Genomic DNA, 27806 nt, shown 5'->3' on the forward strand with positions numbered 1-27806 from the left:
CCAAAACCACGGTCACACAGCCCGGATAACCTACAAGAACCGATTTGCAATGCTTCTCTATGGAGGAGGGGAGTGACCCCTTTGGGACCCCATAAAATTGGACTCCCTGACCCAATCTTCACCAAACTTTGGGGTTCATGCAAAGAGAGTCCATTGAAGCTACCCTGAACATTTGGGAACTCTACCTCCAAAAATGCCACCACCACCCCCGAGCTCATTTATAAAAAATCCCACAGGGAAAAGCCTGGGGAAAGCCAAAGCCAAAATTTTTCAGGAATCACCTATTCAGCTTTGGGAAGATTCCCAGGTTTTGGCATTTGGTCTTCCTGAAACCCAAATATTGCCAAAATGGCTAATTTTGGGTTTATTTTTGGTTCAGGTATATTGATATGCACAACCCTACTGCTCTATAGATGCACATGATGCACGTTCTATGCCATTGCCAACATGGAACTGCTTCAGTTACACATGCAGAGTTGCTCTGAAGTCAATTCTGTTTGATATCATTGAATCAATCTAAAAGCCCAATCCTAGTGGGGGTGGGGGTGAAAGGGGATAGGAACCGGCGTGACCTCTGTGCCAGTGTTAGTGCCACTTGCGCCAGCTAAAGTGGCACAAACACCGGTGCAGGGCCACTGAAGCTGGTTTCGGGGAGCTGTGCAGCAGCACCATGCTTGGGTGCCAGCATAGCCTCACTGGTAGTGTTTTCCAGGAACGCCCCTTTTTTCCGGCACCAATTTACACATGCAAAAAGATCAGGTGTAGCCCCATGGAACTCAATGGAGAGTTCCATGGGGTTTCCTCAAAACTGCTTTTTTGGCTTGCTGCGCTTGGCAGCAAGCTGTTCTAGAGGCGGTGTGGTAGCACCATCCCTGGGCGCTACTTAACCGCCACCACCACCTATTAGTATGCGCCAGCTTTCTCCTTTCCTTAATAGGGTTTTATTATGTAGTCTGAAAGCCAGATCAATGTCTTGTTTTATCTGTGGTGTATGGCACTGTATTGATGTGGAATGTTATGGTATAGCCCAATCTCATCAGATCTCGGAAGCTAAGGGGGTCAGTACTTCGATAGGGAGCACACATGCAACACACATGAAGCTGCCTTATACTGAATCAGACCCTTGGTCCTTCAAGGTCAGCCTTGTCTACTCAGACTGGCAGCAGCTCTCCAGGGTCTCACGCAGAGGTCTTTCACATCACCTACTGACTAGTCCTTTTAACTGAAAATGCCAAGAATTGAACCAAATTCGTGTTAGATCCAATGAGTATGTTGTTTAATATTTTGCCAACAATATGCCAAAAATATATAATGAATTATTTAAGTATATGGTGACAGCGACAAGAGTGGAGTATGCAAGAAAGTGGAAAGCAGAAGACTACCCAGATGTAACTGAAAGGACAAATAAGGTTGTAGAATATGTACTTATGGCTAAGTTAGTGTCTATACTATAGTGAATAATAGATCAACCTCTGAATTTTTATGAAAAACTGAAAGTATTTCTTGAGTATATAGTTGTTAACTGATGAAATAATACAATTTAAGTAAGAAATTTGTAATCGAATATGCAATTATAATATTCAAAGAAGAGAGAATAGAAGTTATAGAGTAAGTTCCATTATAATGTAATAATTTGATGTGTATGTTTATTTGTTTGTATGTTTTCTAATATCTGTCTGGAAAATTTAAAAAATTTTTTAAAAAAGGAATTGAACCTGGGATCTTCTGCATGCAAAGCAGAGGCTCTTCCACTGAGACACAGCCTTCCTCCATTGGGACCACCAATGAAGACTGCAGAGGAAGACTATGGCAAACCACCCCCATTTCTCATGTTCCTTGAAAAAATGCTGGAATCCCCATAGGTTGGTTGTGACTTGACAGCATATATATACATATGGCATTGTGTTGATGCACCAGTAACTTGTCTATACAGTACAAACAGAACTTTCAAAGTAACAATGCTTATGACGTATATAGTGTTCCTGAGTATTTAAAAGTACTTCACATACATTATTACATTGTAATCTTTACAAAAATCTGGTACGGTAGGTTGAGTGTTATTATCAGAGCCACTGTAGTGTAGTGGTTAAAGTGTCAGACTAGTGAAAGTCAGGTTCATATCCCCTGTCTGCTACCAAACTCATTAGGTGATCTTGGGCCAGTCATTCTCCCTTAGTCTAAACTACAATCACTGGTTTGTGTGCAAAAAGGGGTAAGAGAACACCAGGTAACATGAGCTCCTTAGGAGGGGTGAGATTGAAACACAGTAGATAGATATCAGCCCTGACTTGGATGGCCCAGTCTAGCCTGATCTCCTCAGATCTCAGTAGCTAAGCAGAGTCGGCCCTGGTTAGTTCTTTAAGCATTCATAGCAGTCACTATGTTATATCACCTCTCAGAGTAGAGCTCATTAATTATGCACATTTTGCTGCATTGGGGAAATGGAAATAAACTGGATTCAGCTCCACAAAAGGCAAGTACAATGTGTTTATGTGTGTGGATGTCTGCAAACCAGAACCAAATTAGAACTTCAATCGCAACATACTCACACTGAAGTAATGGCTCTTTTCCTGTGAGGTAGTTTTTAATAGCTGTCAATTGACTCATCTGGCGGTGCTCAGGGTGCACGTCGGTATTGCAGTAGGACCTGAGAACACAGAGTGGTTAAAAATAATTGTACCACAGATTGGTAAGCATGATCTCCTTTTGTCTTTCCATATGAGGAGCTGGGCACAACTACCATGACAAAAAAAAAAAAGGGTAAGCACAAGTCCAGGTCATGCTTTGTCAAAGGCTTACCATTCATCTGCCAAAGATACATCAGGCTGCTCTAAATCATGCAACCCTGAAACCGAAATAAATGGCAAAGGGTCATTTTGGAGGACGTTAGCAGAAGTATTCATATACAATTCACGATTGTCATTCTTTTTCTTTTAAAAATAAAATTCACTAGTTTATACAGCATCGTAAATCACAACAGATGGTATTTTCACTAGTGCTCATGAATGCACAAAACCTAAGCAGCTTGTTTTGATAAATCTAGGTAAGCAAAGATCATTAAGTACATATGATCACATATGTCAGACAGTGGAAGACACCTGTACAAGCTTCACTAAAGATGGTGTGAAAAAGGCTGGTATTTGAGAGGGGTTTGTGTTGGTCATTACAAGGTAAGAAGTGTTTATGAAGTGATTATGAAGGTAAGAAGTGGCTGTTAGGGAAATCAAAAGGAAAGAAACAAGACAAAAGAGATGAAACAGTTCTTGGCTACAAAGTGCCACAAGGGAGTACAACAAAGTCTCTAGCTCCTTCTGTTGCAGAGATAGAAAGAAAAAGGCATATCTCTGCAATGGGGACCTCCTTTGTTAATGAGAGCTGGGGATTCAGATAATCTGGTACACAGATTGCTATACGGCAATATTATAGCACTATTCAATTGCTCATTAAAGTACATTAAAATCCCTCAGTGGTGGGGGAGGAAACGGCTACTGTGACAGCCAAGCCTTGTGGAAGTCCAGAACTCTGATAGCCTCCCCACCATTTTCTGGCTGAGGGGGCGGGCTCTGCTGCCTCTGATACCAGCAGTGGGGAGAAGTCCCCAGCAGAGGAAGCCCCCATCTACATTGGCTCCCAAACTGTTTCCAGGCACACATCCTATGCATCTGATGTCAAATGTGAGAGCTGAGGTAGAGCATTCAGGTAACCATCCCTATCTCGTGAAAAAAGTCAGAACTGTGCACAATGCAGCTGAACAATATATTGGTCAGGAGATCACATACTTTTGACCCACTGAAATTCAACATCTCAACTAGTTTATAGAAAATGTGATCAGATCATAAAAATATTACCTTCTTCTATTGAAACATTTCCTCTGAAGAAATATTTGCCATGTCCTTTAGAAAGAGCGACACCTAAACTGTGCAGATAAACAAAAAGCAAACCATGAAATCTGTGGCACAAACAAAGGTATAAAATATAGATGAAAGCTCCTATTTTCCAATTTATTTTGTTACTTCCTGCTTTAGAAACAATTTAGGCTTGTTTCCTTTTTTGGTATTTCTGTACTTATTGCTCCTCTCCAGGGCCATCTCATATTTGTTGTGCCAGCAGAAAGAGGCTGTATATATTTGCATATTTAGGGCTACAGCAACCATTCATTCTCTGGCAAGATAAAATGCAGCCCCACTAAGGTCAGTGCTTTTCGTCCAGGAACTCCCATTTTCAGCCAAGATTTGGATATCCCTATAGGCACAGAGGGAGGCAGCTCTTTATGAATGAAAGTCATGTGTAGGGGAAACGATCCCTTATTGACAGTGTTGGAGTCAATTGAACCACTGAGGAAATGTAAGAATGTGACAACAGGGATCTTCTGACAATTTCTTTTTTCCTTATGAGGGAGCTGTTGTCTCCACATATGGTGACTGATTGCCTGAAATAATTAGATGTTGTCTGGTGTATCAGACTGGCTCTACTGCATTGATAAGAGCCAATGCTTTTATGGCTAAGAAAACTAATTTCAGAGACCTCCAAAAATTGCAAATTTATCTCAAAAGGTTAAAAAACCTAATGAATCCTTTGTTTCAATTAAGATTGGTTAACAGCTCTTGCTGACTGTCTCCATCCTATTCAGGAGATTGCAGACCCTATTAAGCCAAGGGAGAAAATAGGATATTACAAAAATGGAACTTTATATTTATCCACCATCTCCAAAGCCACTATGAAAGTCATGTATGAACCCATTCCTGAAGGGGGGGGCTGAAGCTCCTTAGGAGCCAGTGTGACCCTGTCCTGGTATAGGCGCCACCTTATCACAGAATAAGAAGGCACCTACGCTGGCACGGGGGGAAACACACCAGTGTCTGGGAGCTACTGGCCCCTGCCCGAAAGGGAAAGCCAATGCAAGCACAGAGGGCACCCCTGGGGCATCCCTGGGGGAGTTTCCTCACCCCTTTCCTAATAGCAGCTCCCTCACTCCTTTCACACTGGGAATGCCCCCTTGCACTGCAGAGGTGCTGTATTACCTTTTTTGGTGGTGCAGCCCCATTGGAGGCAATGGGGGATTTCCCCCTTTTTATATTTTAAACCTTTTTTTGTGCCCCATGGTGGGTGGGAAGCCTTTGAGGAGGCGGTGCGGCTGCATCACTCTCGGACACTGTGGAGCTGCCCCCCCTTCAAGATTGGGATGCCCATGTCCAAGGCCCTCCCCATTGCTTGGCCAGTGGGCTTTTGAAAGAATTATCAGTAATATTAGCTTGAGTCTTTGTAAACCATCTTAATAATCTTAATAAGTAGCTTTCATTTACCAAGAAGTGCATAATTTCTGTTCATGTGGGGTAATACCCACTCTGCCTCATTTAAAACCTGTCTGTGTTATAACCAGGACTCCTTGCTCCCCAAGTCAAACCACCTCATTGAGTACAGGGTATATTTATGCTCTTTTCAGGAATATCAAATGAGCTGCTAGATTAAAGATTGCTTGCATTTGTTTATATCACATGAAGAATATAGTAAATATCCAATGGAAAAAATGCTCACTATTGCTGTTATATTTGTGTGCGTGCTAGAAAATCAGAAATATGCTCAGCACATATGGTGATAATGGATGGAATTCTACATATCCTTCTTTTCAGGCAGAAAAAGCCTTGTTCCATCCAGAGAAGGCTTCCTCCATCAGAGGTCACTCATTTACCCAATAGGAATCAAGGGATCCAACCCATAATTTAAAATGGATTTATCATCTCAAGCCTCTTCCTCCATGTAAATCTTTGTCCCCAAGTTTTGATATTAGTCTGGATAAAGACTCGACATCTTACAGCAACTCTGTGGAGCACATGGGGTCTATGATACAACACTCAGACTCTGTGAAAGCAGGGCTGCTCATTCTCTTCAATGTCAGAGAAAGTTCAGTACATAGACAGGAACACACACATACGTCTTTATCCAGCACTGGAGAGATTGGGCCACTTTCTGAATGACAAGCTTGGATGATGGCCAGAGAGTTTGCCTTTCAAAAATTCCCCATCTCTACCTAAAACCTGAAAGGGCGTGCTAGAAAAGCCCTTCTCCTTTTCAACATTGTTCAGGGATATTTTATTGTCAGCCCATTCTGATGAGTTTTTAATGAGCTCACAAAGCTTGTACAAATGCAACTGCCTGATGAAACGTTCCATTTATTATAGCCAGCCCTACCTGAAAGGAGTCCCCTTGATGTCTGTGTAATAGTAGTCATTTGTCATCACCAAAACCCGCTTCTAGATTTAGGAGGGGGGGAAAGCTGAAGGTTTGTTATGAGAAGTTTGCAAAGTTAAATACAAAAGCAACGTTATAAGATTGATAGCAACATACAGTCAGGATACATGCAAACATGCAGATGTTTATACCTGACTCACGATTAACAAGCATATAAGAAATAATTTATCAGCGATAATTTTCTACTCCAAACAGATTATTTAAACCTGATTTCTACACAACAGTTGAGTTTACATTGAGCTGGAACAGTATTTTCTATACAATACCCCCTTGTCCACTGTTTTCTTCACTTCCATGGAGAATTTTGCTGTTTTCCGATTCACCATTGCATTGCGAAGCTTAAGTAAAAATATATACACATGTATAATTAAGAATTATAAGAAAATTAAGAATTATTAAGAAAATATATCCTCTCATAAAGCAAAATGTTTCATTATCTTAATTCAATTTTTCCAAAGAATTTCAGCAAAAGAATGTTTTTTATATACCTAACAAAAGAAACACATATATCAACCCATCTTTGATATTCATTTTAAACCATATTAATGGTGTTATAGGATAAAGTTTAATGACAAATGGGTTGTGATTTTACAGAACAAGTTACAGGTGAAATTCTCTTGACAACTACATCTAAGCGTAGAGATCATATCAAGGGATGTGTTCTGTCACCTAGACTTGGTTTCTAAGATTTTGGATTGAATCAAGGAATATTTTCCTCTTTCATATTTAAGCCATTTTAGGGCTCAAACTGGATGAGACACAAAAGATTCAGGATTAGGATGTTACCAGCTAATTATCAGTCCCAGTGGCTGCTTTGAAGAACTGGGAAAGGTCACTGGATAAAGACTATGCAATCCCTTCCTTCTGCCTTTGTAACTAGAATTAGCTCTGCATAGGTGAAAAAACAAGCAACTGAACATGTATTTTCACACCGGTGGAGCCAGTTGCAGTTTGGAGGAGTTATTTAAGTCATAGAGGAGTAAAATTTCCCAATTTTCAAAAGAGCCACTTTGGGCTAGTAATTATTCTTAAAAACAACAACCAGAGATCACAAACAGGTATTTCCCATCTTGTCTACTTTGGACCTAGCTGTAATGGTTTTTGTTATGGAAATGATTAGTTTTATGACTTGCAGCCATAAGCCTTTTTCCTTTGGATAAACTATAAATTAGTTTAGAAATTAGAACTAGTAACTAGAAATTACAAGGAGCTCTGTGGCGCAGAGTGGTAAGCTGCAGTACTGCAGTCCAAAGCTTTGCTCACGACCTGAGTTCGATCCCGACGGAAGTCGGTTTCAGGTAGCCGGCTCAAGGTTGACTCAGCCTTCCATCCTTCCGAGGTGGGTAAAATGAGTACCCAGCTTGCTGGGGGTAAAGGGAAGATGACTGGGGAAGGCACTGGCAAACCACCCCATAAACAAAGTCTGCCTAGAAAATGTGAGGATGTGACCTCACCCCATGGGTCAAGAATGACCCGGTGCTTGCACAGGGGAGGGGACCTTTACCTTTTTAACTAGAAATTGCAAGGATTTCCATCTATGTTTTCCACATGGGAAGAGGCTTTCCGCCCTACTCTGCTATGCCACCAGAGCTTTTTCTGATTCTTTTTAAAATTACCATTGGAATATAATATTATAACATTATAAAAATCTGTATATTATGCCTTTCCCTTGTATTTTCACAACAAAAGTGGCTAGAAACTTACTTTTAAAAAGTTTGTTTGAGGGAGCTGGAAATTCAGATAACCCGCACAAAGTCTGGTAGCATGTTATAAAGTTATAATGATATTTAATTACAATTTTTTTAAAAAGCCCCTGGTGGCAGGGGGAGGACAGCAGCCAAGGGGCCAGGGGCAGGGAAAATGCAGGTTCTCACAAAACAAAAAACAAAACAAAATAATAAAAAAACACTGCAGATATAATGTAGAATAATTAGGGACTGGGAACAGGCTGAATACTCCTGTTCCTCTGGTTCTTCCTTATGTAAATTCCATTCTCTCCTTTTCACCATTGCTTGATATTGCATGTGATCACAACTAATTCTAGTTAAATCACTCCTAAATTCCAATGTAGAGTTCCTAAGGGAATATTCCTGAGCTGAGTTAACCCAATACTCATACACAGGCTTGCCAATTGCCTGGTGGGGATGGGCACAAGCCTGCCAGTCCACCAGGCTGCCTGCCAACCCTCAGCTTGTCGGCGGGCAAAAGAGGGCCAGGTGGAGGGGGAGGAGTGCAATGCGTGTGCATGACCCACGCAACATGCCGATGTCACTTTCAGGTTTAACATAGAATTTCGGTGGAGATTGCTAGAGCGTTCACATTGCTTCTGGGTAAACCCAGAAGTGATGTCGGTGCATTGCATACCCCCAGCTACACCCCCACAAAGCTCCTGCCGGTGGAGCAGAGGGACCTGGCTACCCTACTCATACATTCCAACAATCTAGCAATACAACTGAATTTCACAAGCTTGCTGGTCTGCTTTGAATATGTGCTTCTTCATTGTGCCAATTAAAATCTTTATTTTTGCACCATTTTCAGTTTCCTTGTGCAACATTCCCATAAAACATATACAACTTTTAACATTCTTAGTGTGTCAGTAAATCAGCCTTACATACATATATGTAAAAATGGCATACATTGTACATATAAATCCCGTATAAATTGAATAAAATGCATAAAATATACAAATGAATAATCACACCAACAACATAAATGTGAGGACAGAAAGCATTCACAATGACAGCATGTGGAAAGAAAGAGGAATGAAAAAGGGCATATTCATCCATCCCTACATTAAAGCAGGGTAATTGGAGACAAGAGAAATTGATTTACTGGAGGAGAGGGAATGCCCAATACCGTGGCTCTTACCTTGTGTTTCCATCAGCATAGTTCATCTTGTTTCAGTTATATATTTTTTTGAAAAAAATAGGATTGTTCAATCTTAAGCTTTATAGGCTACAGTTAAAATAAATAAATACAAACGTTTTCATACCCTTCCAGAACCAGCATCCTCAGAGGTTCTTGTGGGATTCTTATGCCAGTTTAATCCATTAAAAACATGCTTTGATGTGTAATCTAGACACTCCCTAAAACATTCCATTCTATATTTTGTCCTCCAAGAATGAGCAGGGTACATGTTCCTTCTTTCTGTTCCATGTTGCCTGTTGTAACCAGCGCTGAAGACAGCGCTATCTCATAGGAAAAATACTCAGCCTTTGGTATTACACTACAACAGACTACTAAATCAGAACATGATTCAAACATGGAGTTTCCTGCTCACGTAGAACCTCCAAGGAATTCTCACAAAATCAAAGAGTATTTGGATCAGTTTAGTGAATTTCTTGGGTGGGGGAGGGGGGTTCCTCCCATTCTTACTTGGGACTTACATAAAACATGAATTCAAGTTGTTAGTCCAGTTGTGTCATGGAGTTATCTGCTTCTGAAGAAACAAGACAGTCAGCAAGGTTAAGAAGATCTGAGTGGTCACCAAATTTCACCTAATGCAGAGTTTGAGATTAACATGGAGATCTCTGTTCTGAAGGAACAACCAAGAAAATGTAATGAATATTAAAAGAGTTAAAAAAAAACTAGTGAAATATCTGAGGGAGAGCCATACACCTTAATTTTATCTTAATTCCCTCTGCCTAGAGGCAATGTTCTCTAATATTAGTCCAATATTTCCCTCTCTGTGTTGTAATCAACCTCCATTTGAGCTTTCTTTTCTCTCCATCTGTATGCCAGTCACAAAAACAAAGCAACGGATTTCTAACACCTCTGAAGACTGGGAGCTAGCAGAAGGAGTAAGACCATGGGGAAGCAAGCTAAGTGCCACCCCAAGATATTGGTTAATAGTGTCTAAGCCTAATGGACAAAGATTGTGCCCATATGACCTTTCACCTTTAACCAAAGCTGTAGCTCATAGAGTCAAATAGGAACTCCATTTGCCTGTCTAGTGAATTGGCATTCATGGTTAATATTCATGGTTAAGTGTTACACTGAATTATATAATACTATTATTACGTCAACATTCCATGTATGCCAATGCTTGATGTTATCTACTGGCAATATTTGGGGGGCTGTGCCAGAGGAGGGCCCTACAACCATGTTTGGTCCTCAGCCTTGGGTAAGCCCTGATCACACCTAATCTTGTTGCACTTGCTGAGGACAGTAGCTGCCCCAGAGAGACATAGACCCATACCTAGTACCTAGCCACTAGATTATTAATCAAGGCCTTCCAGTAAATGATCAGGGCACTTCACCACAAAGAAATTATGCCCGGCCTTGGAAATAACAAAGCCTGCATTAGTATTTCATACTCAGTGGTTCTTTGTTCAGCTGGAAGGCTGAATTTTCCATTGAAATCCCCAGCTCAGTGAGGTAAGCAAGGCAAATCCAGTTTCTGGTATATGTTGCCTGCTTCTTCACTGTGTTCCCCTTGGATTATTTGCTTTCTGAACACCTCTGATTTGGGAAGTGGACCTCTGTCTGGAACCTGTATGGAAATGTATGGTCAGCTGTGATTTATTCTCTTGCTCTATGTCTTTAGATTCTTATCTCCCCTCTAAAGTGTAACATGCTATCCAATGTGGATGGGTGCTTGGAATATTTGGCTCTTTTTTGTGGACATTATCTCCATATGCTTGATATTAGTATGACTGCTTAAGTCTGCTAATTCTTGCTTCCTATTTCTTCAGTAATCTTTTCTGATTTTAGTCCATCCAAATTTTCAGTATTACTTCCTTATAGGAGAGCTTTATATCCTAATCAGTAGATCCATTTTTGGCCATTAGGGTGAAAAACTGCCCAAGCTATGGATGCTTCTTTAAATCCAGAATAAAAAAATAAGTCATACATTGGGGCTCAACTGTAAAGTGGGTCACATTTACGCTGCCATATATACATGGCAGCATACCACACACATTGCAGTGGTCTATGGGTAGGGCAAAATGCATTCAGAAAATTTCTTTACTGCATTAAAAGGTACTATAATATAGTTGGGAAAAACACTTCTGTTCCACAGTATTTGGCTTTGCCTGGAAGACAGCTGTCTTATAAATTGAACCCCAATCTTAACATGTTGAAAGTTTAATCTTTGGCTGGGATCTTTTAAATATTTTTTCTCTCTTATGTGGAAACAAATGTGGAAACAAATAATGAAAAGAACAGAATTAGCCTTACTTTATCAACTGATGGTGAGGGGGTCTTTACTTAGCAGTGATTATGGAGGAGGGAAGGAGGATGAGATATTACAGTGCCATCCTAAGTAGAGTTAAACTCTTCTAGGCTAGTGGGTGTATGACCACCCAGTGTAGTATAGTGGTTATAGAGTTGGACTAGGATTCTGGATACCCAGGTGTGAATCCCCAATCTGCCATGGAAGCTTGTTGGAAGATCTTAAGACAGTCATATACTCTCGGCCTAATCTTCCTCAAAGGGTCATTCTGAGGCTAAAACTGAGGAGAGGAGAACAACATAAGCCACCAAATTTAAGTGCCACCAAATTTAAGTGGAGCGGTGGACTCTGATCTGGAGAACCTGGTTTGATTCCCCACTCCTCCCCATGAGCGGCGGAGGCTAATCTGGTGAAGCCAGCTGGGTGACCTTGGGCAAGTCACACTCTCTCAGCCTCACCCACCTCACAGGGTGTCTGTTGTGGGGAGGGGAAGGGAAGATGATTGTAAGCCAGTTTGAGTCTCTTTTAAGTGGTAGAGAAAGTCGGCATATAAAAACCAACTCTTCTTCTTCTTCTCCTTCTCCTCCTCAGATCTGGCTGACTTTTCCATTAGAATATAAGATAATAAACAGAGCCCAAATATGGTGTCAAGGGACCCCAATATGATGTCAGGAAGACAAGTCTACCTTAAGATGTAAATTCTCATCAAAAATTGCCATCATTTTCTGCCTAATCCCCCTCCCCCAACAACCAGCTTCACAACTACTGTCAGTGTGGCTACTTCTAACAAACATTTGACAGCACAGACAATGGCCATTTTTATCTTATTTTAACATGTATGCTCTACACTTGTCAGTGGGGACTTAGGCACCTAATAGCTTCATTCAATAGATTTTTCTTACAAGAAATAAGGGCGCATCTTCAGGGACATTTCTGAATCATTCTTTTTGTTTCTTTTCTTAACTGTAATTGGAAAAGCCAGATAGGAAAGATATGTGTATGAATGTACCTCCCCTCCCCTCCAAAAATGTTTCAAGCAGAGAACAGCTTCAAGGTTAAAGGAAAAAATCAGCATCTATTACAGGGTAATTCTTCAAATGGTTACATCTGACATTTGGTAAGATTATACCCTGACAAGGTAGATTCTCTGTGTCAAATTTCAGATAGATGGGACAAAATACCTGGATTTTATCAGGAGTGGGATTTTCAGGCATTAAAATCGCAGAACACTATTTTCTTGTGCAGCTTACCAAGTTGCTGCTTCTAGTCCAGTATAATACAGTCCTGCAGTGCTTTAAATGTAAACCTCCTTCCTAGGGTTGCCAACCTCCAGGTAGTAGCTGGAGATCTCCTGCTATTACAACTGATCTCCAGCCGATAGAGATCAGTTCACCTGGAGAAAATGGCCGCTTTGTCAAATAGACTCTATGGCATTGAAGTCCCTCCCCTCCCCAGGCTCTGCCCCCAAAACCTCCCGCTGGTGCAAAGAGGGACCTGGCAACCCTACTCCTTCCTCAAATAGCTCACCTGACACATATTTAGGAACAAGGTGAAGATTTTTTTTTAAAAAAACAGAGGCTTTTTTAGTTAACATTTTTTTAATGTCTGCTTTATTAAATAAAGAATACTATATTTGAGAAAGGGGAAGCAGATATGAACAATACTGAGGTCGAACACAATGCAGAATGTCCTTAGGAATGGTTTGCATTCCAGCACCTGAAATCAGACAATGAGGACCCTTCCCCCCCATGACAATTTGCAGACATTGTCCCCTGAAGCCCAGTGCTGGATTTCTTGGAGAGGGTGTGCATGGGGGTGGGGGGAGCTGCCAAAGCTTGTAAGTAAAAATATCTGTTTTTATTTTTGTGAAGAATTTGAGCATGGCTGACCTGCTGAAAACTGCAATGTTTGCAGCTCTTTAAATTTAATTCTTGGCCATCTAGATTTGAGTTAACAATCTTACTCTTCTTTCAGCGAGTGTAAAAGAATAATTTTTCGCTGGAGGCATGTATAAAATAAAACATATATTTTACTATAGGCTTTTTAAAAAACAACAACAACAATGCGTAATAGGCAATTCTGGAAATATTTTCCCTTTTTAACTTTTTGTGGTTTTGGACTTGGAGAGCTGGTCTTAATTACCAATCTACTTTCTAATGTTTAAAGAACTGTTCCATTTATCTTTAACATGTTTCTCATTTTTCTCCATTTCAGGACCTGCAGTATTCCAAGACCCACTCCCCACACAGCCCTCGGGCAAGTCGCAGATTTACAAAAAACCCTCGTAGCTTTTAAGATCAAGTATGCATGTGGGAATTGGATTTTTTTTTTACCCTGTGAATATAGTTCTTGGCTTTGTAGCACAGTTTTTCTTCTAGTCTGTAGACCTCTGCTTTGCTGCCTTTCTATGGTTCAAGCTGATATGAGTCTACATTTCTTTCAGCCTCAGCACACTTAGAAAGATATAATTCTTTTAAATAAAATTAAAGAAAGAAATATCGATTCATACAGTAATACTAGTGTTTATATTGCCTTGCAGGTATAGGAGGTAAGATCCCTGCCCCAATGAGTTTACAATACAAAATTTGTCACCAGGGAAACAACAAAGGGAAACGATGAGGTGAACGGATCTTTGTCACCTGGAGATCAGATGTAATAGCGGGAGATCTCCAGCCAACACCTGGAGGTTGGCAACCCTACCAAATGCATTTTTGCATATATAAATATATATTTTTACAATTGTTATATTTTTAACAAAGAGTTGGATTTCCTTGATAAATCTCAAACAGTAACAGTTTGGACTCCTTCTACCCCAGAATCCCCAAGGCAAGATCCAGAACATGGGTCACATGTTCTCTCTTGTTTTGTGGGAGCTATACAGGAAATGAATATTCGTTCCTGCAGGAACAATAAAATCTGTGAAGGCGGCAGAAAATGTCCTCCTGAACAAGACTCCTGATTGCAGCTTTCTTCTTTGGTTTCATAGAAGTCAACGGTAGATTTCCTCCAGACATTCCAAGACTGAGCCAAATTCCATCTGGAGCTGGCTCAGAAAAATGGAATTAAGGTACCCTTTTAGAGAAGGAGGCTGTAATCAGTAAGTATGCAGGGTGAATACTGGTTCCTTCCAACCCAGATTTTAAACTAACTGGGTGCAGTGGAAAGTATGCTTCCCATATTCTCAGTATGACTGCATCTCTCTCCCACCCCCCGCCATGCAGCTTAATGTAGCAAACGTTACATGGAACTGATTAAACAAAAGCCCTGGAGATTCTGGTGAGGGTTGGGGGGGGGGGGGACTTTCAGTTAACTTCAGCACTTGTGATATCTGAATTCCACAACTGAAGAATTCCACTTGAAATCTAATTTCAAAATGAACCTGAGTTAAATTGTTAAAGAAGATCAGAATAAGGTGAAGCATAAGAAGAATAAAATGGCACTCCTCAGGGAACAAAGTTTTAGGTGGAAAATGCAGAAAATAAAACAAAATCTGGTGGAAGGTATTTATGTACAGAAATCACAAGAGTGTTTTAGAAAAAGAGGTCGTCTGGCCTCTGAAAAGATCAACTTTGCTAAACGGTTTCATTATTCACAAAGTGAATTTGGAGGGTTATGGATATATATTTCGCAAGAAAAAGCAAATCTAAACTTTAGTTAAAAGGGGGGAAAAGACTGAGAAATGACTACATCAGAATACTGACTAAACTCCAGAGAGACACATACGTGATGAATCCCAGATTTCAGAAAGACATGACACAATAAGTATAGGAACCTTCCATTGATATATTCAAAACCTCTCCAAAATGAGTGGAGTTTGTAAAGACAGAGGGATGCTAATGTACTGCGGGTATTTGAGAAGAGTGCTAGGAAAGATCTATGAGAATGCAGACATGCAAGCATGACTTTAGTCAGTTCAGACATTATAGCAAAAGCTAAATAACAATAACTGAAAGGAGCACACCTGGAAGGTTACGATATAATTAAGGACAGTCAGCATGGATTTGCTCTGAACGAACCATGCCTAACAAATCAGATTTATGGGGGAACTAACAGAAAGACCAGGCAAAGGTTAATCTGTGGACATAAGGAAATCTTTTGATACAGTATTGCTGAAAAAAAATAACATGGTGAAGAATGGCGTGGAAGGGATTTGCAGAGACACAGATTATATGATTTTGGACAGAAAGTACTGAATGACAGAGATTAGCACATGCCTAAAAGAAGGTGTTAGATGGACAGTGCTAAGATGATCCTCCACTTTTAAATTCTGTGGTTTGGATGGGAACAACCCCCCCCCCCAAAAAAAAACTTTTCAGCTGTGGCATCAGTAACTGTAAAGTGAGAAAAAGGCAAGCTTCTTCAAAGAGAGAAAGAGAGAGAGGAGACAGAGACAGAGCATCAAGGCAAATTTTATTTAGTGGTGTATGGATATGCCCATTTTCATACCTTTGTGTTTGCTGTGAGCCTTTTCATTTTGCTCATTTTTGCTACTGCCATTTCTTATTTGGTGTATGGATATGCCCCTTTTCATACCTTTGTGTTTGCTGTGAGCCTTTTCATTTTGCTCATTTTTGCTACTGCCATTTCTTATTTGTTTGTTTGTTTTGCAGCATTTTTACACCATCTATTCACAACTTATACAACAATAGTTAAAGATACATTTCTGTAATAGGAAAAAACTGGCACAAGGAAATAGAAAATGGCGTAAAAATACAGATGTACACACAGGAGATGCAAAAACAAAATGGGAATTTTAAGTTGAAACAGCAGGGCTTTTGAAAGCTGGAAACATCCGTAAATTTGATGAACATTTTCCATTTTGATATGACCTCTGAATGTTACTTAACGAGCTGGAGCCAGAGCTGGCTGTTGACAGGTTTTTTTTGCCCAATTTGACATTTTAAAATGAGAGCCCTACCCTAGCTCTGAAGAGATGGTGGTCCTCCTGACAGCAGCTCCTCATTCATCCTATAGCTGATGTGCGTTGGCAGCTCTACTGAAGGAGCCATATAAAGCTTTCCCTCACGCTGTTGGTCCTCACAGCAGCAAATTATCCCAATTATTTAACATATTTATCTGATTAGATATCACATTTGTGATAACGTTGAGAAAATCAGGATGCATGGGACTTAGGGTTGCCAGCTCTGGGTTGGGAAATACCTGGAGATTTTGGGGGCAGAGCCTGAGGAGGGTGAGGTTTGGACAGGGAAGGGACTTCAATGCCATAGAGTCCAATTGCCAAAGTGGCTATTTTCTCCAGGTGAACTGATCTCTATTGGCTGGAGATCTGTTGTAATAGCAGGAGATCTCCAGCTAGTACCTGGAGGTTGGCAACCCTAATGGGACTACCTCATCTAATTCTCACTATTCTTCCTCAATAGGTCAAGCCACAAAGAGTTCTGCATAGCTGAATATTTTGAACTTCAGCTTCCCCAGTACAAGTCCAACCCTCCATCTACTACAGCACTCCTACTAGAGTATACTTCTTTCTGTGGTACTTGGTACTCAGGCTTTGGGCTCTAGATACTTTGCCTATATCCTTGCTGCTCTGGATTTACCATGACCACTGTTGGTTCTGCCTTACAGCAGCGGGCTCTTTCCCCCCCTTCTTTAGCCCCTTCCCTACACTATTAATGAGCAGCAGGAACAAATGAACCAAAACAGCACTAGGATTCAAACTGATGGGGCAGAAGAAATGTCGCTTGTTATGAGGCACTTCAGTGACTATCACCCAGCATGGACTGGTGGTATGGATGCTTCCATTGGTAATCAATAAGCAACAAATGGCAGCATATAAATGGTGTGAAGGGAAAGTGAATATATGTTTGTATAAGTGTTTGTATAAGAAAAAGCCAAGACAAAATTATAAGGTAAAAATACATTTGGAATGTAGTGTGATTTTCTGTTCCCAAAAGCAATATTTGCTACTTATAATGAATGTGACAGAGATTTCTGACAGGCTCTGACTTACTTACCACATCATCCCTGTCTTCCCATTCAACCTCTGAAAGATCAACGCTGCTATAGTTCGGCTTTCTTCGCTTTTTTCCTTCTTCATACTAGGGTTGGAAAAAAATGTTATGAACATATGGGGTGTAGTTCATTTAACTTAAGGCAATTTCCCTTACTGGATTCAATTACTACTATTAGACAAGCATTTAGGGGCAGTATATGATTTCCAACATTTTCTTCAGATAATGCTAAGTATAGAAAGTGTTGACCAAGTATTATCTAAAATGTGACTCCTTGAGACCTTCGCAAGGGTTTCCTTTGAGCTGACTTTGCATTTTCCACAACCAACACACCTAACAATTGACAATTAAACTCATGAACCTGCACAAGCAGGAACAAATTAGTGCTGATGCCTAATAAAATGCCTTTGCATCGAACACTCGAGACATTGTACTAACTACACCACATGGAAAGTATGCAGGACCTTGGCCTCAGAGTTTACAGAAGACATCATGAACCAGCTCACGCAGCCAAAAAGGATGTTATATTTCCTATGGTATTATTGTTAAGAACTTCACGTATTTCTCTTGAAACAAGATAAGGCCCAACTTCTGTGGAGATTGGTGTTAATATCTACTGATACCACATTTTATCTGTTCTTACAGGGGTGGGGGGTTTAAAAAACACACTCAGAAGGGAATACTGTTTTATCTTGGCTGTTGTTACATTGTAAATCTCAGTTTTTAAAATAAACATCTCATGATGACAAATGAGCTTGACACTCATATGGCCATAACGCATAATTGCCCCCTGCTGCATATTAGTACTAAGAAACCCCTCAAGTAGAAACAAAAATAACCTTCCAAGGCATGGATTAAAGCTGTTATGTCTACATTTACTAGTAGGTAAATTAATGTATTGCATCAGAGGCTGGTTTAAAATACATACATTTCTTTGATCCATCTTAAAATTAAGATCATGAAATACTCAGAGGAGGACACCCATTAAAAAAATCTGTTCTCTGCACTAAGCTGCGGACTTCTATAAAGAAATCTAGCTGCCTATTCAAATGATGCCCAACTTTAATTTAAGTCCTTCACTATAATAAAATGTTTACATTAAGAAAAGGTTTAAAGCATGCTTGCTTGCTCATAGTTGTGCTTCATCATGAATTTCGTAGTCTCAAGATTGCAAAGCATAAACAGTTACACATTGGTATGTAAAAGGACCAATATCCTAAGAAAAGCAACACTGTAGAATAAATGTACAGAAGATTCTACAACAAATTCTCAGTTTTGCTTATTCAGTAGGGGTTTTTTATTGTAGCATCTCACTCAAATTAGACAACACATTCTCACATTAAAGCAGGCATATTGGAAATCTGAAAATGCAATTATTCCTGTGAAGATATTTGGCATTTGACCCAACCTGCAATATGGGTACTTAAAGACCAGAGTTCGAAGGCCATAATTTTGCAGGTACCCATAGAATCAATGGAGAAAACACATGGCAACAGCTGCACCTTCCCCACACTCAAGTTCAAAAGCTTTTGAGAACAGGACAGCTGAAATGCTGCCCATTTCCAGCCTGTAAAGAGGTGCTTATTTATTTTGTCTTTCCAAAGGATTTCCAAGGTGGCAAATAATATTTTAATTATTTACTTTATTTAAGCCTTTCCCACCCACCCCCGCCTTCCTCTCCACTGTTCTCCTCTCCTCCATTTTATCCTTACAACAACCCTGTAAGGTAGGTTAGACTGAGACTGTGTCACCGGACCAAGGGCACCCAGCAAGTTTCCATGGCACAATGGGGATTTGAACCTGCCTCTCCCAGATCCTAGTCCAACACTCTCACCACTACATCATGCTAGCAATTGTACCAGTACCCCCAAAAGAAAGACATTCCCCCATCTTATCAAGCTGGCCTTTTCCCCATTAAAGGCTCTTCCCTGGTGCCGGCATCAGGGGCTGCAGAGCTTGCCCACAGCCTGAAAATGGTGGGCAGGCTGGAGAGTTGGACTGCCACAAGGGGAGGGGTTGGGCTGCTCCGTGATAGAGCATCTGCTTGGAATGCAGAAGGTCCCAGGTTCAATCCCTGGCATCTCCAGTTAAAGGGACGAGGCAAGTAGGTGATGTGAAAGACCTCTCTGCCTGAGACCCTGGAGAGCTGCTGCCGGTCTGAGTAGACAATACTGACTTTGATGGACCAAGGGTCTGATTCAGTATAAGGCAGCTTCATGTGTTCACAAGACTTGGCAGTTACAGCGGCCGTTTCCTCCTGGGCCACTGGGAACTTTTTACTCATTTATTTTTTATAATCAGCAGTAATATAGTGTTATATCAATATAATAGTATAGCAATATATGGACCAGATTTTCTGAATTCCCTACTCCTTCCATTGAGGAAATACAAAGGAAAAGGCATATCTCAGCAACAGAAAAATCTAGAGATGTCTTTTAAAAAATGAAAGCTTCAGACAACCTGATACCCGCACTGCTATATTGTCATAATAATAGAACACTACACTATTGCCAACTGATAAAAAATCCTCTCATGTGGTAGGGGGAGGAAATGGCTGCTGTGACAGCCAAGCCTCCCAGGAGCCTCCCAGGCCGCCCACCAATTTCCTGCTGAGGGGGAGGTTCAGCTGCCTCCAGTGCTGGCAGTGGGGAAAAGCCCCCAGCAGGGATTTTGCTGACATGATAAGTGAGGGTCCAGTTTGGTCCTTTACCTTTCAAAATTTAAAGGGCCTTGGGTGGAAGCCAGGTCTGTCCGACCACCAGCTGTTAGGTGACCTGTTTCCTCTCTCTTTCCTCCCCCACTCCGGCACCTCCCTGAAACAATCCCCAAATTCTAGGAAATACATTTTTGTTGCTCTTGGAATTCCAGGCATGCGTTGCATCATTTCAGCCTACCTGAAACCCAAGCCAACCTGAAATAGCAAATTTTGGGTATAATTTCAGTTCAGGTACATCTGAATGCACACCCCTAATGGACAGCATTAAATAATTGTAATGGCATGCAAAATAAAGCAGCAGAGCACAAACACAGATCCGCTTGTTAAAGGGAAACCCTCATAACGTTCCCCCCCCCCAGAAGATTGAGCTGTTGCCACTAATACTCCTATGCTGGCCAGCTAGTCCCATGCAGCCAAGGGTGGAGTAAACTAACCCTAAGAAAAAAAAGGAAAAACCAATATTCCAGTGCTATCTTCAAAAGAAATTCTGGAATTTTGATAGGATATGTTATGTATGGTTCCTGTCAGAGTCCAAGGCTGGGCAAACCCCAGTCTTCACATATACTTTTAAAAGTCCACAAGCATAAAGCGTTTGCATCATATAGCCCCATAAACTTTACAGATGGTACTACAACTTTTTGAGGTCTGATGGCTTTGTAAATGCGCATGTGGATCTACCTTATATGTGCAGAGTCAGCTGAGCCCCCCTCACAACTAGCGTTCCACTTTCAAACATGTCTACTGCATTCCTGTGTGACACCTCTGATTACTCCTGCTTCAAACGGAGAATTCCTCAAACAAGGTCAAAACCAATTTGTCAAAATCACAGCCTGCAACTGTATATTCCCTTAGGACTAATATGTACTGCACAGAAACAAAACACTGAGGCCTGAAGTAGCTGTGGCAGCCAGCACTATTTGTGGTAGCTTACATTCTTTTGCCCTTTCCCCACTCCGTGCTCTGCTGCTCCAGAAAAAGATTTCAAGACAGTTACTTCTGGACAACTGTGCCTCCCTTCCTCTCCGAGTCTTTCAGGTCAATTAGTCATTTGTCTCAGAGAATGTTCACATGGCCTGAACGGAGCTCTCTGTACCCTCCTTTAGTGTTCACCAGAGCTGAGAAGAATGGCAAAAGTGGTTTGGGATGCTTGACTTGTAGGCTGAAGTAGCCAGCCTTGTTCAGTTTAGAGATGAAAAAATCAACGCATGGACAAAATATTTCAAAATATAAATAAGACTGTTAGTAAAAAGAGAAAGGGCAGTTATTCACAGGTCTCCAGAGCCATTAGCAAGAAGCAATGAATGGAAACCGTAAACTTTGGGACAGCTGGGTTTGGGACAGGGATGGCTTTAGTGGCACTTGTGGACAATATCGCCATACAGACAAGGGGAATGCATCTCTATTGTTGTTAAATCTAACTGCAGCCTTTGACATGGGAGACCTCACAATATTGCTGAGGGGCCTGGAACATGAGATGGGTCTGGGAGGTGTAGTGTTGTGATGGTTCTGGTCTTTTCTATCAGACCACTTGCAAAATGTTGTAGCTGGAGACGGTGAATAATCCCATTGGAAGCAGGCATAGAATGGCGCCAAAAGGTTCTGTGTTATCTCCCAGGTTGTTTAGTATCTATATAAGGCCCCTTAATCACCCACAGTTTTGAAGTATATTTTTATCAATATGCAGATGATGCCCAGCTATATATTACTCTGATGAAGCCACCAGCTGCTTCTGTCTCTCTCCTGACCCAGAGTCTGAATGCAGTGAGGAAGAACAAACTGAAGAAAATAAGGTAAGGCAGATGTGATGCTGACCGGAAGGGACATTGCTTTAAATATGGTTGCTCTTCTTACTGTTAATGGTGTGCAGCTTTTGCTGAAATACTCTTTTAAGAGCTTGGGAATCTTACTGGATTCTAGTGTTCTGTTGGAGAAATAGGTGTCCATAACAGCCAAAACAGAGAGCTTTCCCCCCAGATTTTGCTCAGAATTTACTGGATTGGGAATTTACTGGATAAAGTCAAAAATTATCTGACTTTACCCCAATCTAGTAAATTCTGAGCAGTCAGATAAGCTCTACGGTCCAAGCCAAGGAATGCACCATTTTAAAATGAAGGCTATTTTGGAATTTATGTGCTGATTTTGCATTTACATGGTCAGTATCATTCATCATTCATAATAACAGCAGGCATCTAGCTGGTAACTGCTGTTGGCACACATTCAGAATCACAGGGCAAGTTTATGTGGTACAACATGACACATGTAGAATATCTTCTGGCTGACGAGCAATGTAATGCCTCCCCAGCCACTGTAGGGCAAGAATACACATGTACAAAGTGCCTGCAATCACATTTAGAATATTCGATAAACTCTTGGATTCCCCCAGCCTCAAGCACAACTGGACCTCCGGTACGGCCAACTAGGCAAGCCAAGCAACCAACACACAAGAAAAGCATCTCTTTTGTGAATATTTTTCCCTAAACTCTCCTAGGTGGGTTGAGTAAACCGAAGATGGGGAAGAGCTGTACTGCATAGTTTCATACTGAACTGGTGCTTTCTCCCACACATGAACAGTTTCCAAGCAGTAGTGTGAGAATGTACATATGCAAACTATATTTTTGATTCCATTTACTAGACTGGATAAAAATCCAGCATTTTTCAAATATTCAAGGATGACAGTTGCAATTTGTAAGCATCTTAAGAATACAGGGGACAACTGTAGTCAAATGGGTCACAATAAAAGAATACTCATAATATCATATATAAAAACACAACACAAATAATGGTCAATTATCGTTGTCATGTAATTTTTTATTTTAAATTTTATCTTGCTTTCTTGCTTGGTTGACTTTTTACTTTACAAGTCTGCACAGCACCAGCTGTTTTGAGTAATGCTTGATGTAAATTAATTAAATAAATATTAATTAAATAAATATATAAATCAAATGGTGGTTGGTGGAAAGTAGCGTCAGGTCAAAGTCAACTTATGGTGACCTGGTAGGGTTTTCAAGGGCAGAGACATTCAAAGGTGGTTTGCCATTGCCTGCCTGGACTTCCTTGATGGTCTCCCATCCAAGTACTAACCACGGGCAATCCTGCTTAGCAGCCAAGATCTGACTGATCAGGCTAGCCTGGGCCATCCAGGTCAGGGCATAATACAAATAACACATGTCATAGTGCATGGCAGAGGAGAGGAGAAGCAGAAGACTGAGAAAGGATTCCAGAAAGGTAAGTAATGCAAATGCCTGAAGAGCTCAAAAATAGGAAAATAATGGGAGTAAGAAAGTCTTTAATAGAAATGAGTACACAGAATGCTAAAATCCTTGGCATTTTTAACCATAGATAAAACTCCTTCTGGTGAATATTTATAAAATTACACAGTTGACATGTGACCCAGGAAAACCTTTGGCATGCCATGCAATTGTATGTATGCTTCTGAGAACTAAGTCTCATTTTATTCAGCGGTGTTTAGTCCCAGGTAAATATGCATAGGTTTGCAACTTTAGACTTTTAAGGCTACAGAACTATCACCTTGTTCCATTCATGTCCATTAAATTTACCAAAAAAGAATTAAATTAGCATGTATAGAACTCTGTCCCTGGGGGTGTGCTTGGCAGCAGGACTAGTTTTCAGTTCATTAGCTGGCTTTTCAACATTTTATTTCATTTGTAACTTTTTTTCTGTTGGGTATATAGTCCTAATTGGTTTGTTGAAATCCCAATGTTCTGATTTTCACTTTTTTTTTACAATCCTTTACTGAAATCTGCTGTGCCCAAAATTTGTAAAGCACACGGGGAAGTGTGTTTTCTCATAAAAGACCATGAATAAAAACAAACTCCTGGGATTAAGATTAAGCCATCATGTGACCTCCTTTGCTCTCTGACAAGAAAACGAGAACTCCTGTTCAAAGTAAACCTTGCATACCAAGCCTATAATTTAAGATTTTAATCCAGAAGTTCCTAGATTGTGGTTGGCAATGAAAACCAGTTATTTGAGACTGGACATTCAGGCCAGCTGGCAGCAAGATGCCACTATGCAATGAAGTTTCCAACCCATATGAAAAACCAACAATTAACTATGTCACATAAAAGGTGGTAGGTGGCGGGGGTGGGGTAAACCTCAACTTTCACACAGGGGAAGAAATGGGAGCCAAATGATACAAAGTCCAACAAGAGTGTTCTGGCAATGTTACATAGGAGCAAACAATATTTTTTTTAGTTTTCCAGAGCACAGTGTACACAATGATGTTGCCCTCCAGGTAGGGCCTGGAAATTTTTTTATTATTATTTTTCTTTGTTTTTTTTATTAGGAATTTTTTTTAATTAAACACAAAAAGAAAAAAATTAAACAATAACAAAATCATAATCCAATACAACAAAAAACATAAAATACACAAAAACATAAACAGAGCGCTATTACATCCATTGCTAATATCTTATTTACTATCTTTTTGAGGGAAAAAAAATCCATAGTGCCCAAACCACTACCACCCACCTATGTGCCCTCCACCTTTGGAGTTCCGGAGCGGTGTTATGACAGTATATAAAAACCTGTTATTATAATCATTAATTAAAAAACACATTAATCTATAATTCATTAACTATACCTATAAAATCCGTTTTTGCCAATTTATCCCAATATGTGGCGGCCTTTGACCATGTTTGTTTAAATTCATCCATATCTTTACCATGTAAAGAAATCAGTAATTTGGGCCATCCGCATATACATCCATAACTTTTCTCTCCACTCTTTAATTGAAGGTTTATTTATTTGCTTCCATTTCTTAGCATTTGCTTCCATTTCTTAGCCAGAATCTGCCAGAAGCACAGCTCTAGATGACAGAGATCAGATCCCCTGGAGAAAATGGCTACCTTGGAGGGTAGATTCTATGAACGCTTTCTCCTCCTCAATCTCTGCTCTCCCCAGGCTCCACTCATCAAATCTCCAGTTTTCCAATCTAGCGTTGACAACCCTATGCATCAATTTAAAATAACCTAGAAAATATCAAACCTGTGCTGCTTAAAGTGCAGGAAGAGTCACTTACAGTGCTGTCTCAAACAGAGTCATATCCTTCTAAGCCCTTTCAATGTCAAGGAGGAATAGTCAGCTGTGAACTCTCTGACCCCTCCCCTGAACAGTTTTTCAAATGCACCAAGGAGATGCATTTCCCACCACAACTGTTCCATGCCATACAGTCAGTGAATGCAAGTGCTTCGGTAGAATATTTTAAGAGACTGCCTAATACTGCGGGCAACTGGAAATTTTGCACACGCACACACATTTTAATGGTCTTTCTATGAAGATACTTGATTTCCATCCTTATAGGCACCAAAGGAAGCCAAACATCCTTATGGGCCTATTCTCCCTTCTTTTTAAAGAGACTATCCCTGCTGAATGTAAGATCTACCACTGAAGTTTCTTTTGTTTTCCATTTCCTGTTCTTATTTTATTTTTATGTACTTAAGTTACATTCTCATGGTGACAAACTGGAATTTATTGCATCAGAGAGTACTCACAGTACTCAGTAGGTTTCTCTCACCTGCTAAATACAAGTCCTCCCAATAAGAAAAGGCAATTCTGTGAAACAGTCATCACCACCACGAGGAACTTGTGGTGAATTACCTTAGAGAATTAGGCCTCATTTTTGCTTAGGGGGAGAGCCATGCTATTCATGCTTGACTACAGGAAACTTTCTCTGACACAGTTTAAGAACTCTGGTTTGAACAAATGAAACCCAAATTAAAGGAATACAAAATATTGTCGAAGGCTTTCACGGTCAGAGTTCATTGGTTCTTGTAGGTTATCCGGGCTGTGTAACCGTGGTCTTGGAATTTTCTTTCCTGACGTTTCGCCAGCAACTGTGGCAGGCATCTTCAGAGTAGTAACACTGAAGGACAGTGTCCTTCAGTGTTACTACTCTGAAGATGCCTGCCACAGTTGCTGGCGAAACGTCAGGAAAGAAAATTCCAAGACCACGGTTACACAGCCCGGATAACCTACAAGAACCAAAGGAATACAACTTTATGTGTCTATAAAAACTGGATAAACAATACCTTTGTTCAGATCGGCCACATAGAAGTCAGTGAGTAACATGATGTGTACTTGATTCTTTCCATAGAAAAAACACTCTTGATTTAGGATTTCATTTGCATTCTTAAGACCTTATCATTCAGGATTATGTAAAACTGACAGCTGCTTATAATTATATTTGCTTGGAGTGGAAATAATTTAAAACATCTGCCTTGATTTCAACATTACCAGACTTAAAACTCAATGAGCTTGTTTCTACCAAACGTCAATGTTGAAAAAACGAAAGAAAGCTCTGTCTATTACTACCGATTCCTCACAATTAATTTGTACATGCAATTGATTTTCCCAGCAAAGCCTTCAAACTGTTAATTATCTTTTATAATATGTGTAATTTAGGATTGCTAATTAGATATCAATAGAATGTCCTCACACGGTTTCAGATGCTCTTTGTTTTTTAACTTGTAAACTCCAACAGGAATAATTGTTGACATTCAAGTGATTGAACTCTTCAGTTATTTAAATGAACATAAGGCAGTTACACTGTTCAAATCATTTAAATATTCTGCTGTCAGCTACAGCTGTAGAGTTTTACGGAGTCTCTGAATAAGCAAGGGTAAGTGTAGGTTATCTTAGTTTCTAGGCAGGACTCCCTAGAGAGAAATGAGATTTGCTGCTTATGAAAGGCTAACACCGCTTAAGTGGGGCATTAATGTTTCCTCTGAGACTTGGATTTCTCTGTTTTTCTATATTAGGAAAAACAAATTTTCCCAGAATTTACAGCTATGAAAGCCTTAATACTAGTTTAGCAATCTTTAAATACATTGGGTCTTTTTGCTACGTACAATATATTGTGGCAGTTAACATTTAATTTAAACTCAGCAACTTACACTGGAAGCAAAACTGCCAGCATATTTTGGTGAAAGTTTACTTCATACACATACCTTTCATTTCTCATATATACCTTCCTGTATGAGGATTAGTCTTTACAATAAATTATATGTGTAAGTATCAGATTCAGGAAATTCTTATATCATTTTAATTACATTTTACAAAAAAGAAAATAGGATTTCTTTGTAAATCATTGCTTTAAAAATCACATTTCTAAACTAATGTTATGGATTTGTATTATTTATCCTCAAGTGTTCTGTGCAGGTTGCCTGTAAGAAAACGAAGCTTAAGTGTAGATGGAGCTGTTGAATAAAATCTTTTAACATATAATAAGTCAGAGAATGTATTTGAGAACTGCAACGCACTGTACTGATAAAGTAACAGAAGAGTTAGATGGTTGTGAGTTTGGTTGTAGGGTTGAGAAACCCAGGAGCACATTAAAAAAAGGTAAAATTTACATGAGTTCCATGGTAACATGTTAAGGACCTTTACTAAAGCTTCCCCTACAAAACCTTAACACAAACCCCAATTAAACAGAGAAGTTTTCTGATAAACATCAATGTCTGATGACTTGCATGTAGTGGGGAAGTTGAGGTGCTCCATACAAAGAGATCCTACACTGCCTGAACTGGAGTAGCCTCTGCTCCTCAGGCAAAAGTTCATGGGAGATAAACTGCTTCTCCATTTTGCCCTAGTCTATGTGGGGGGGAAAGGGGTTGCTTTCCTCCTGTGAATCTGGGCTTTCACAAAATGTGCCAGCACCCTCTTGCTGTTCCCTCCA

At 40.2% G+C, this 27806-nt stretch overlaps 1 protein-coding gene across 2 annotated transcripts in view; it reads right to left on the reverse strand.

Annotated features, from left to right (window-relative positions):
- CACNA2D3 (calcium voltage-gated channel auxiliary subunit alpha2delta 3) overlaps window positions 1-27806 on the reverse strand; it is a 698701-nt gene that overhangs the window by 110566 nt on the left and 560329 nt on the right. For both annotated transcript variants that reach the window (XM_056853929.1, XM_056853938.1), the window contains 6 exons: window positions 17398-17481; window positions 6516-6587; window positions 6190-6251; window positions 3849-3916; window positions 2800-2845; window positions 2550-2647 (listed from right to left, as the gene is read on the reverse strand). In XM_056853929.1, coding sequence (XP_056709907.1) covers window positions 2550-2647; window positions 2800-2845; window positions 3849-3916; window positions 6190-6251; window positions 6516-6587; window positions 17398-17481 — 430 coding nt within the window. The remainder of the gene's footprint in view (window positions 1-2549; window positions 2648-2799; window positions 2846-3848; window positions 3917-6189; window positions 6252-6515; window positions 6588-17397; window positions 17482-27806) is intronic.

This window comes from Euleptes europaea, chromosome 1 (genome assembly GCF_029931775.1).
Source record: "Euleptes europaea isolate rEulEur1 chromosome 1, rEulEur1.hap1, whole genome shotgun sequence".
NCBI lineage: Eukaryota > Metazoa > Chordata > Lepidosauria > Squamata > Sphaerodactylidae > Euleptes > Euleptes europaea.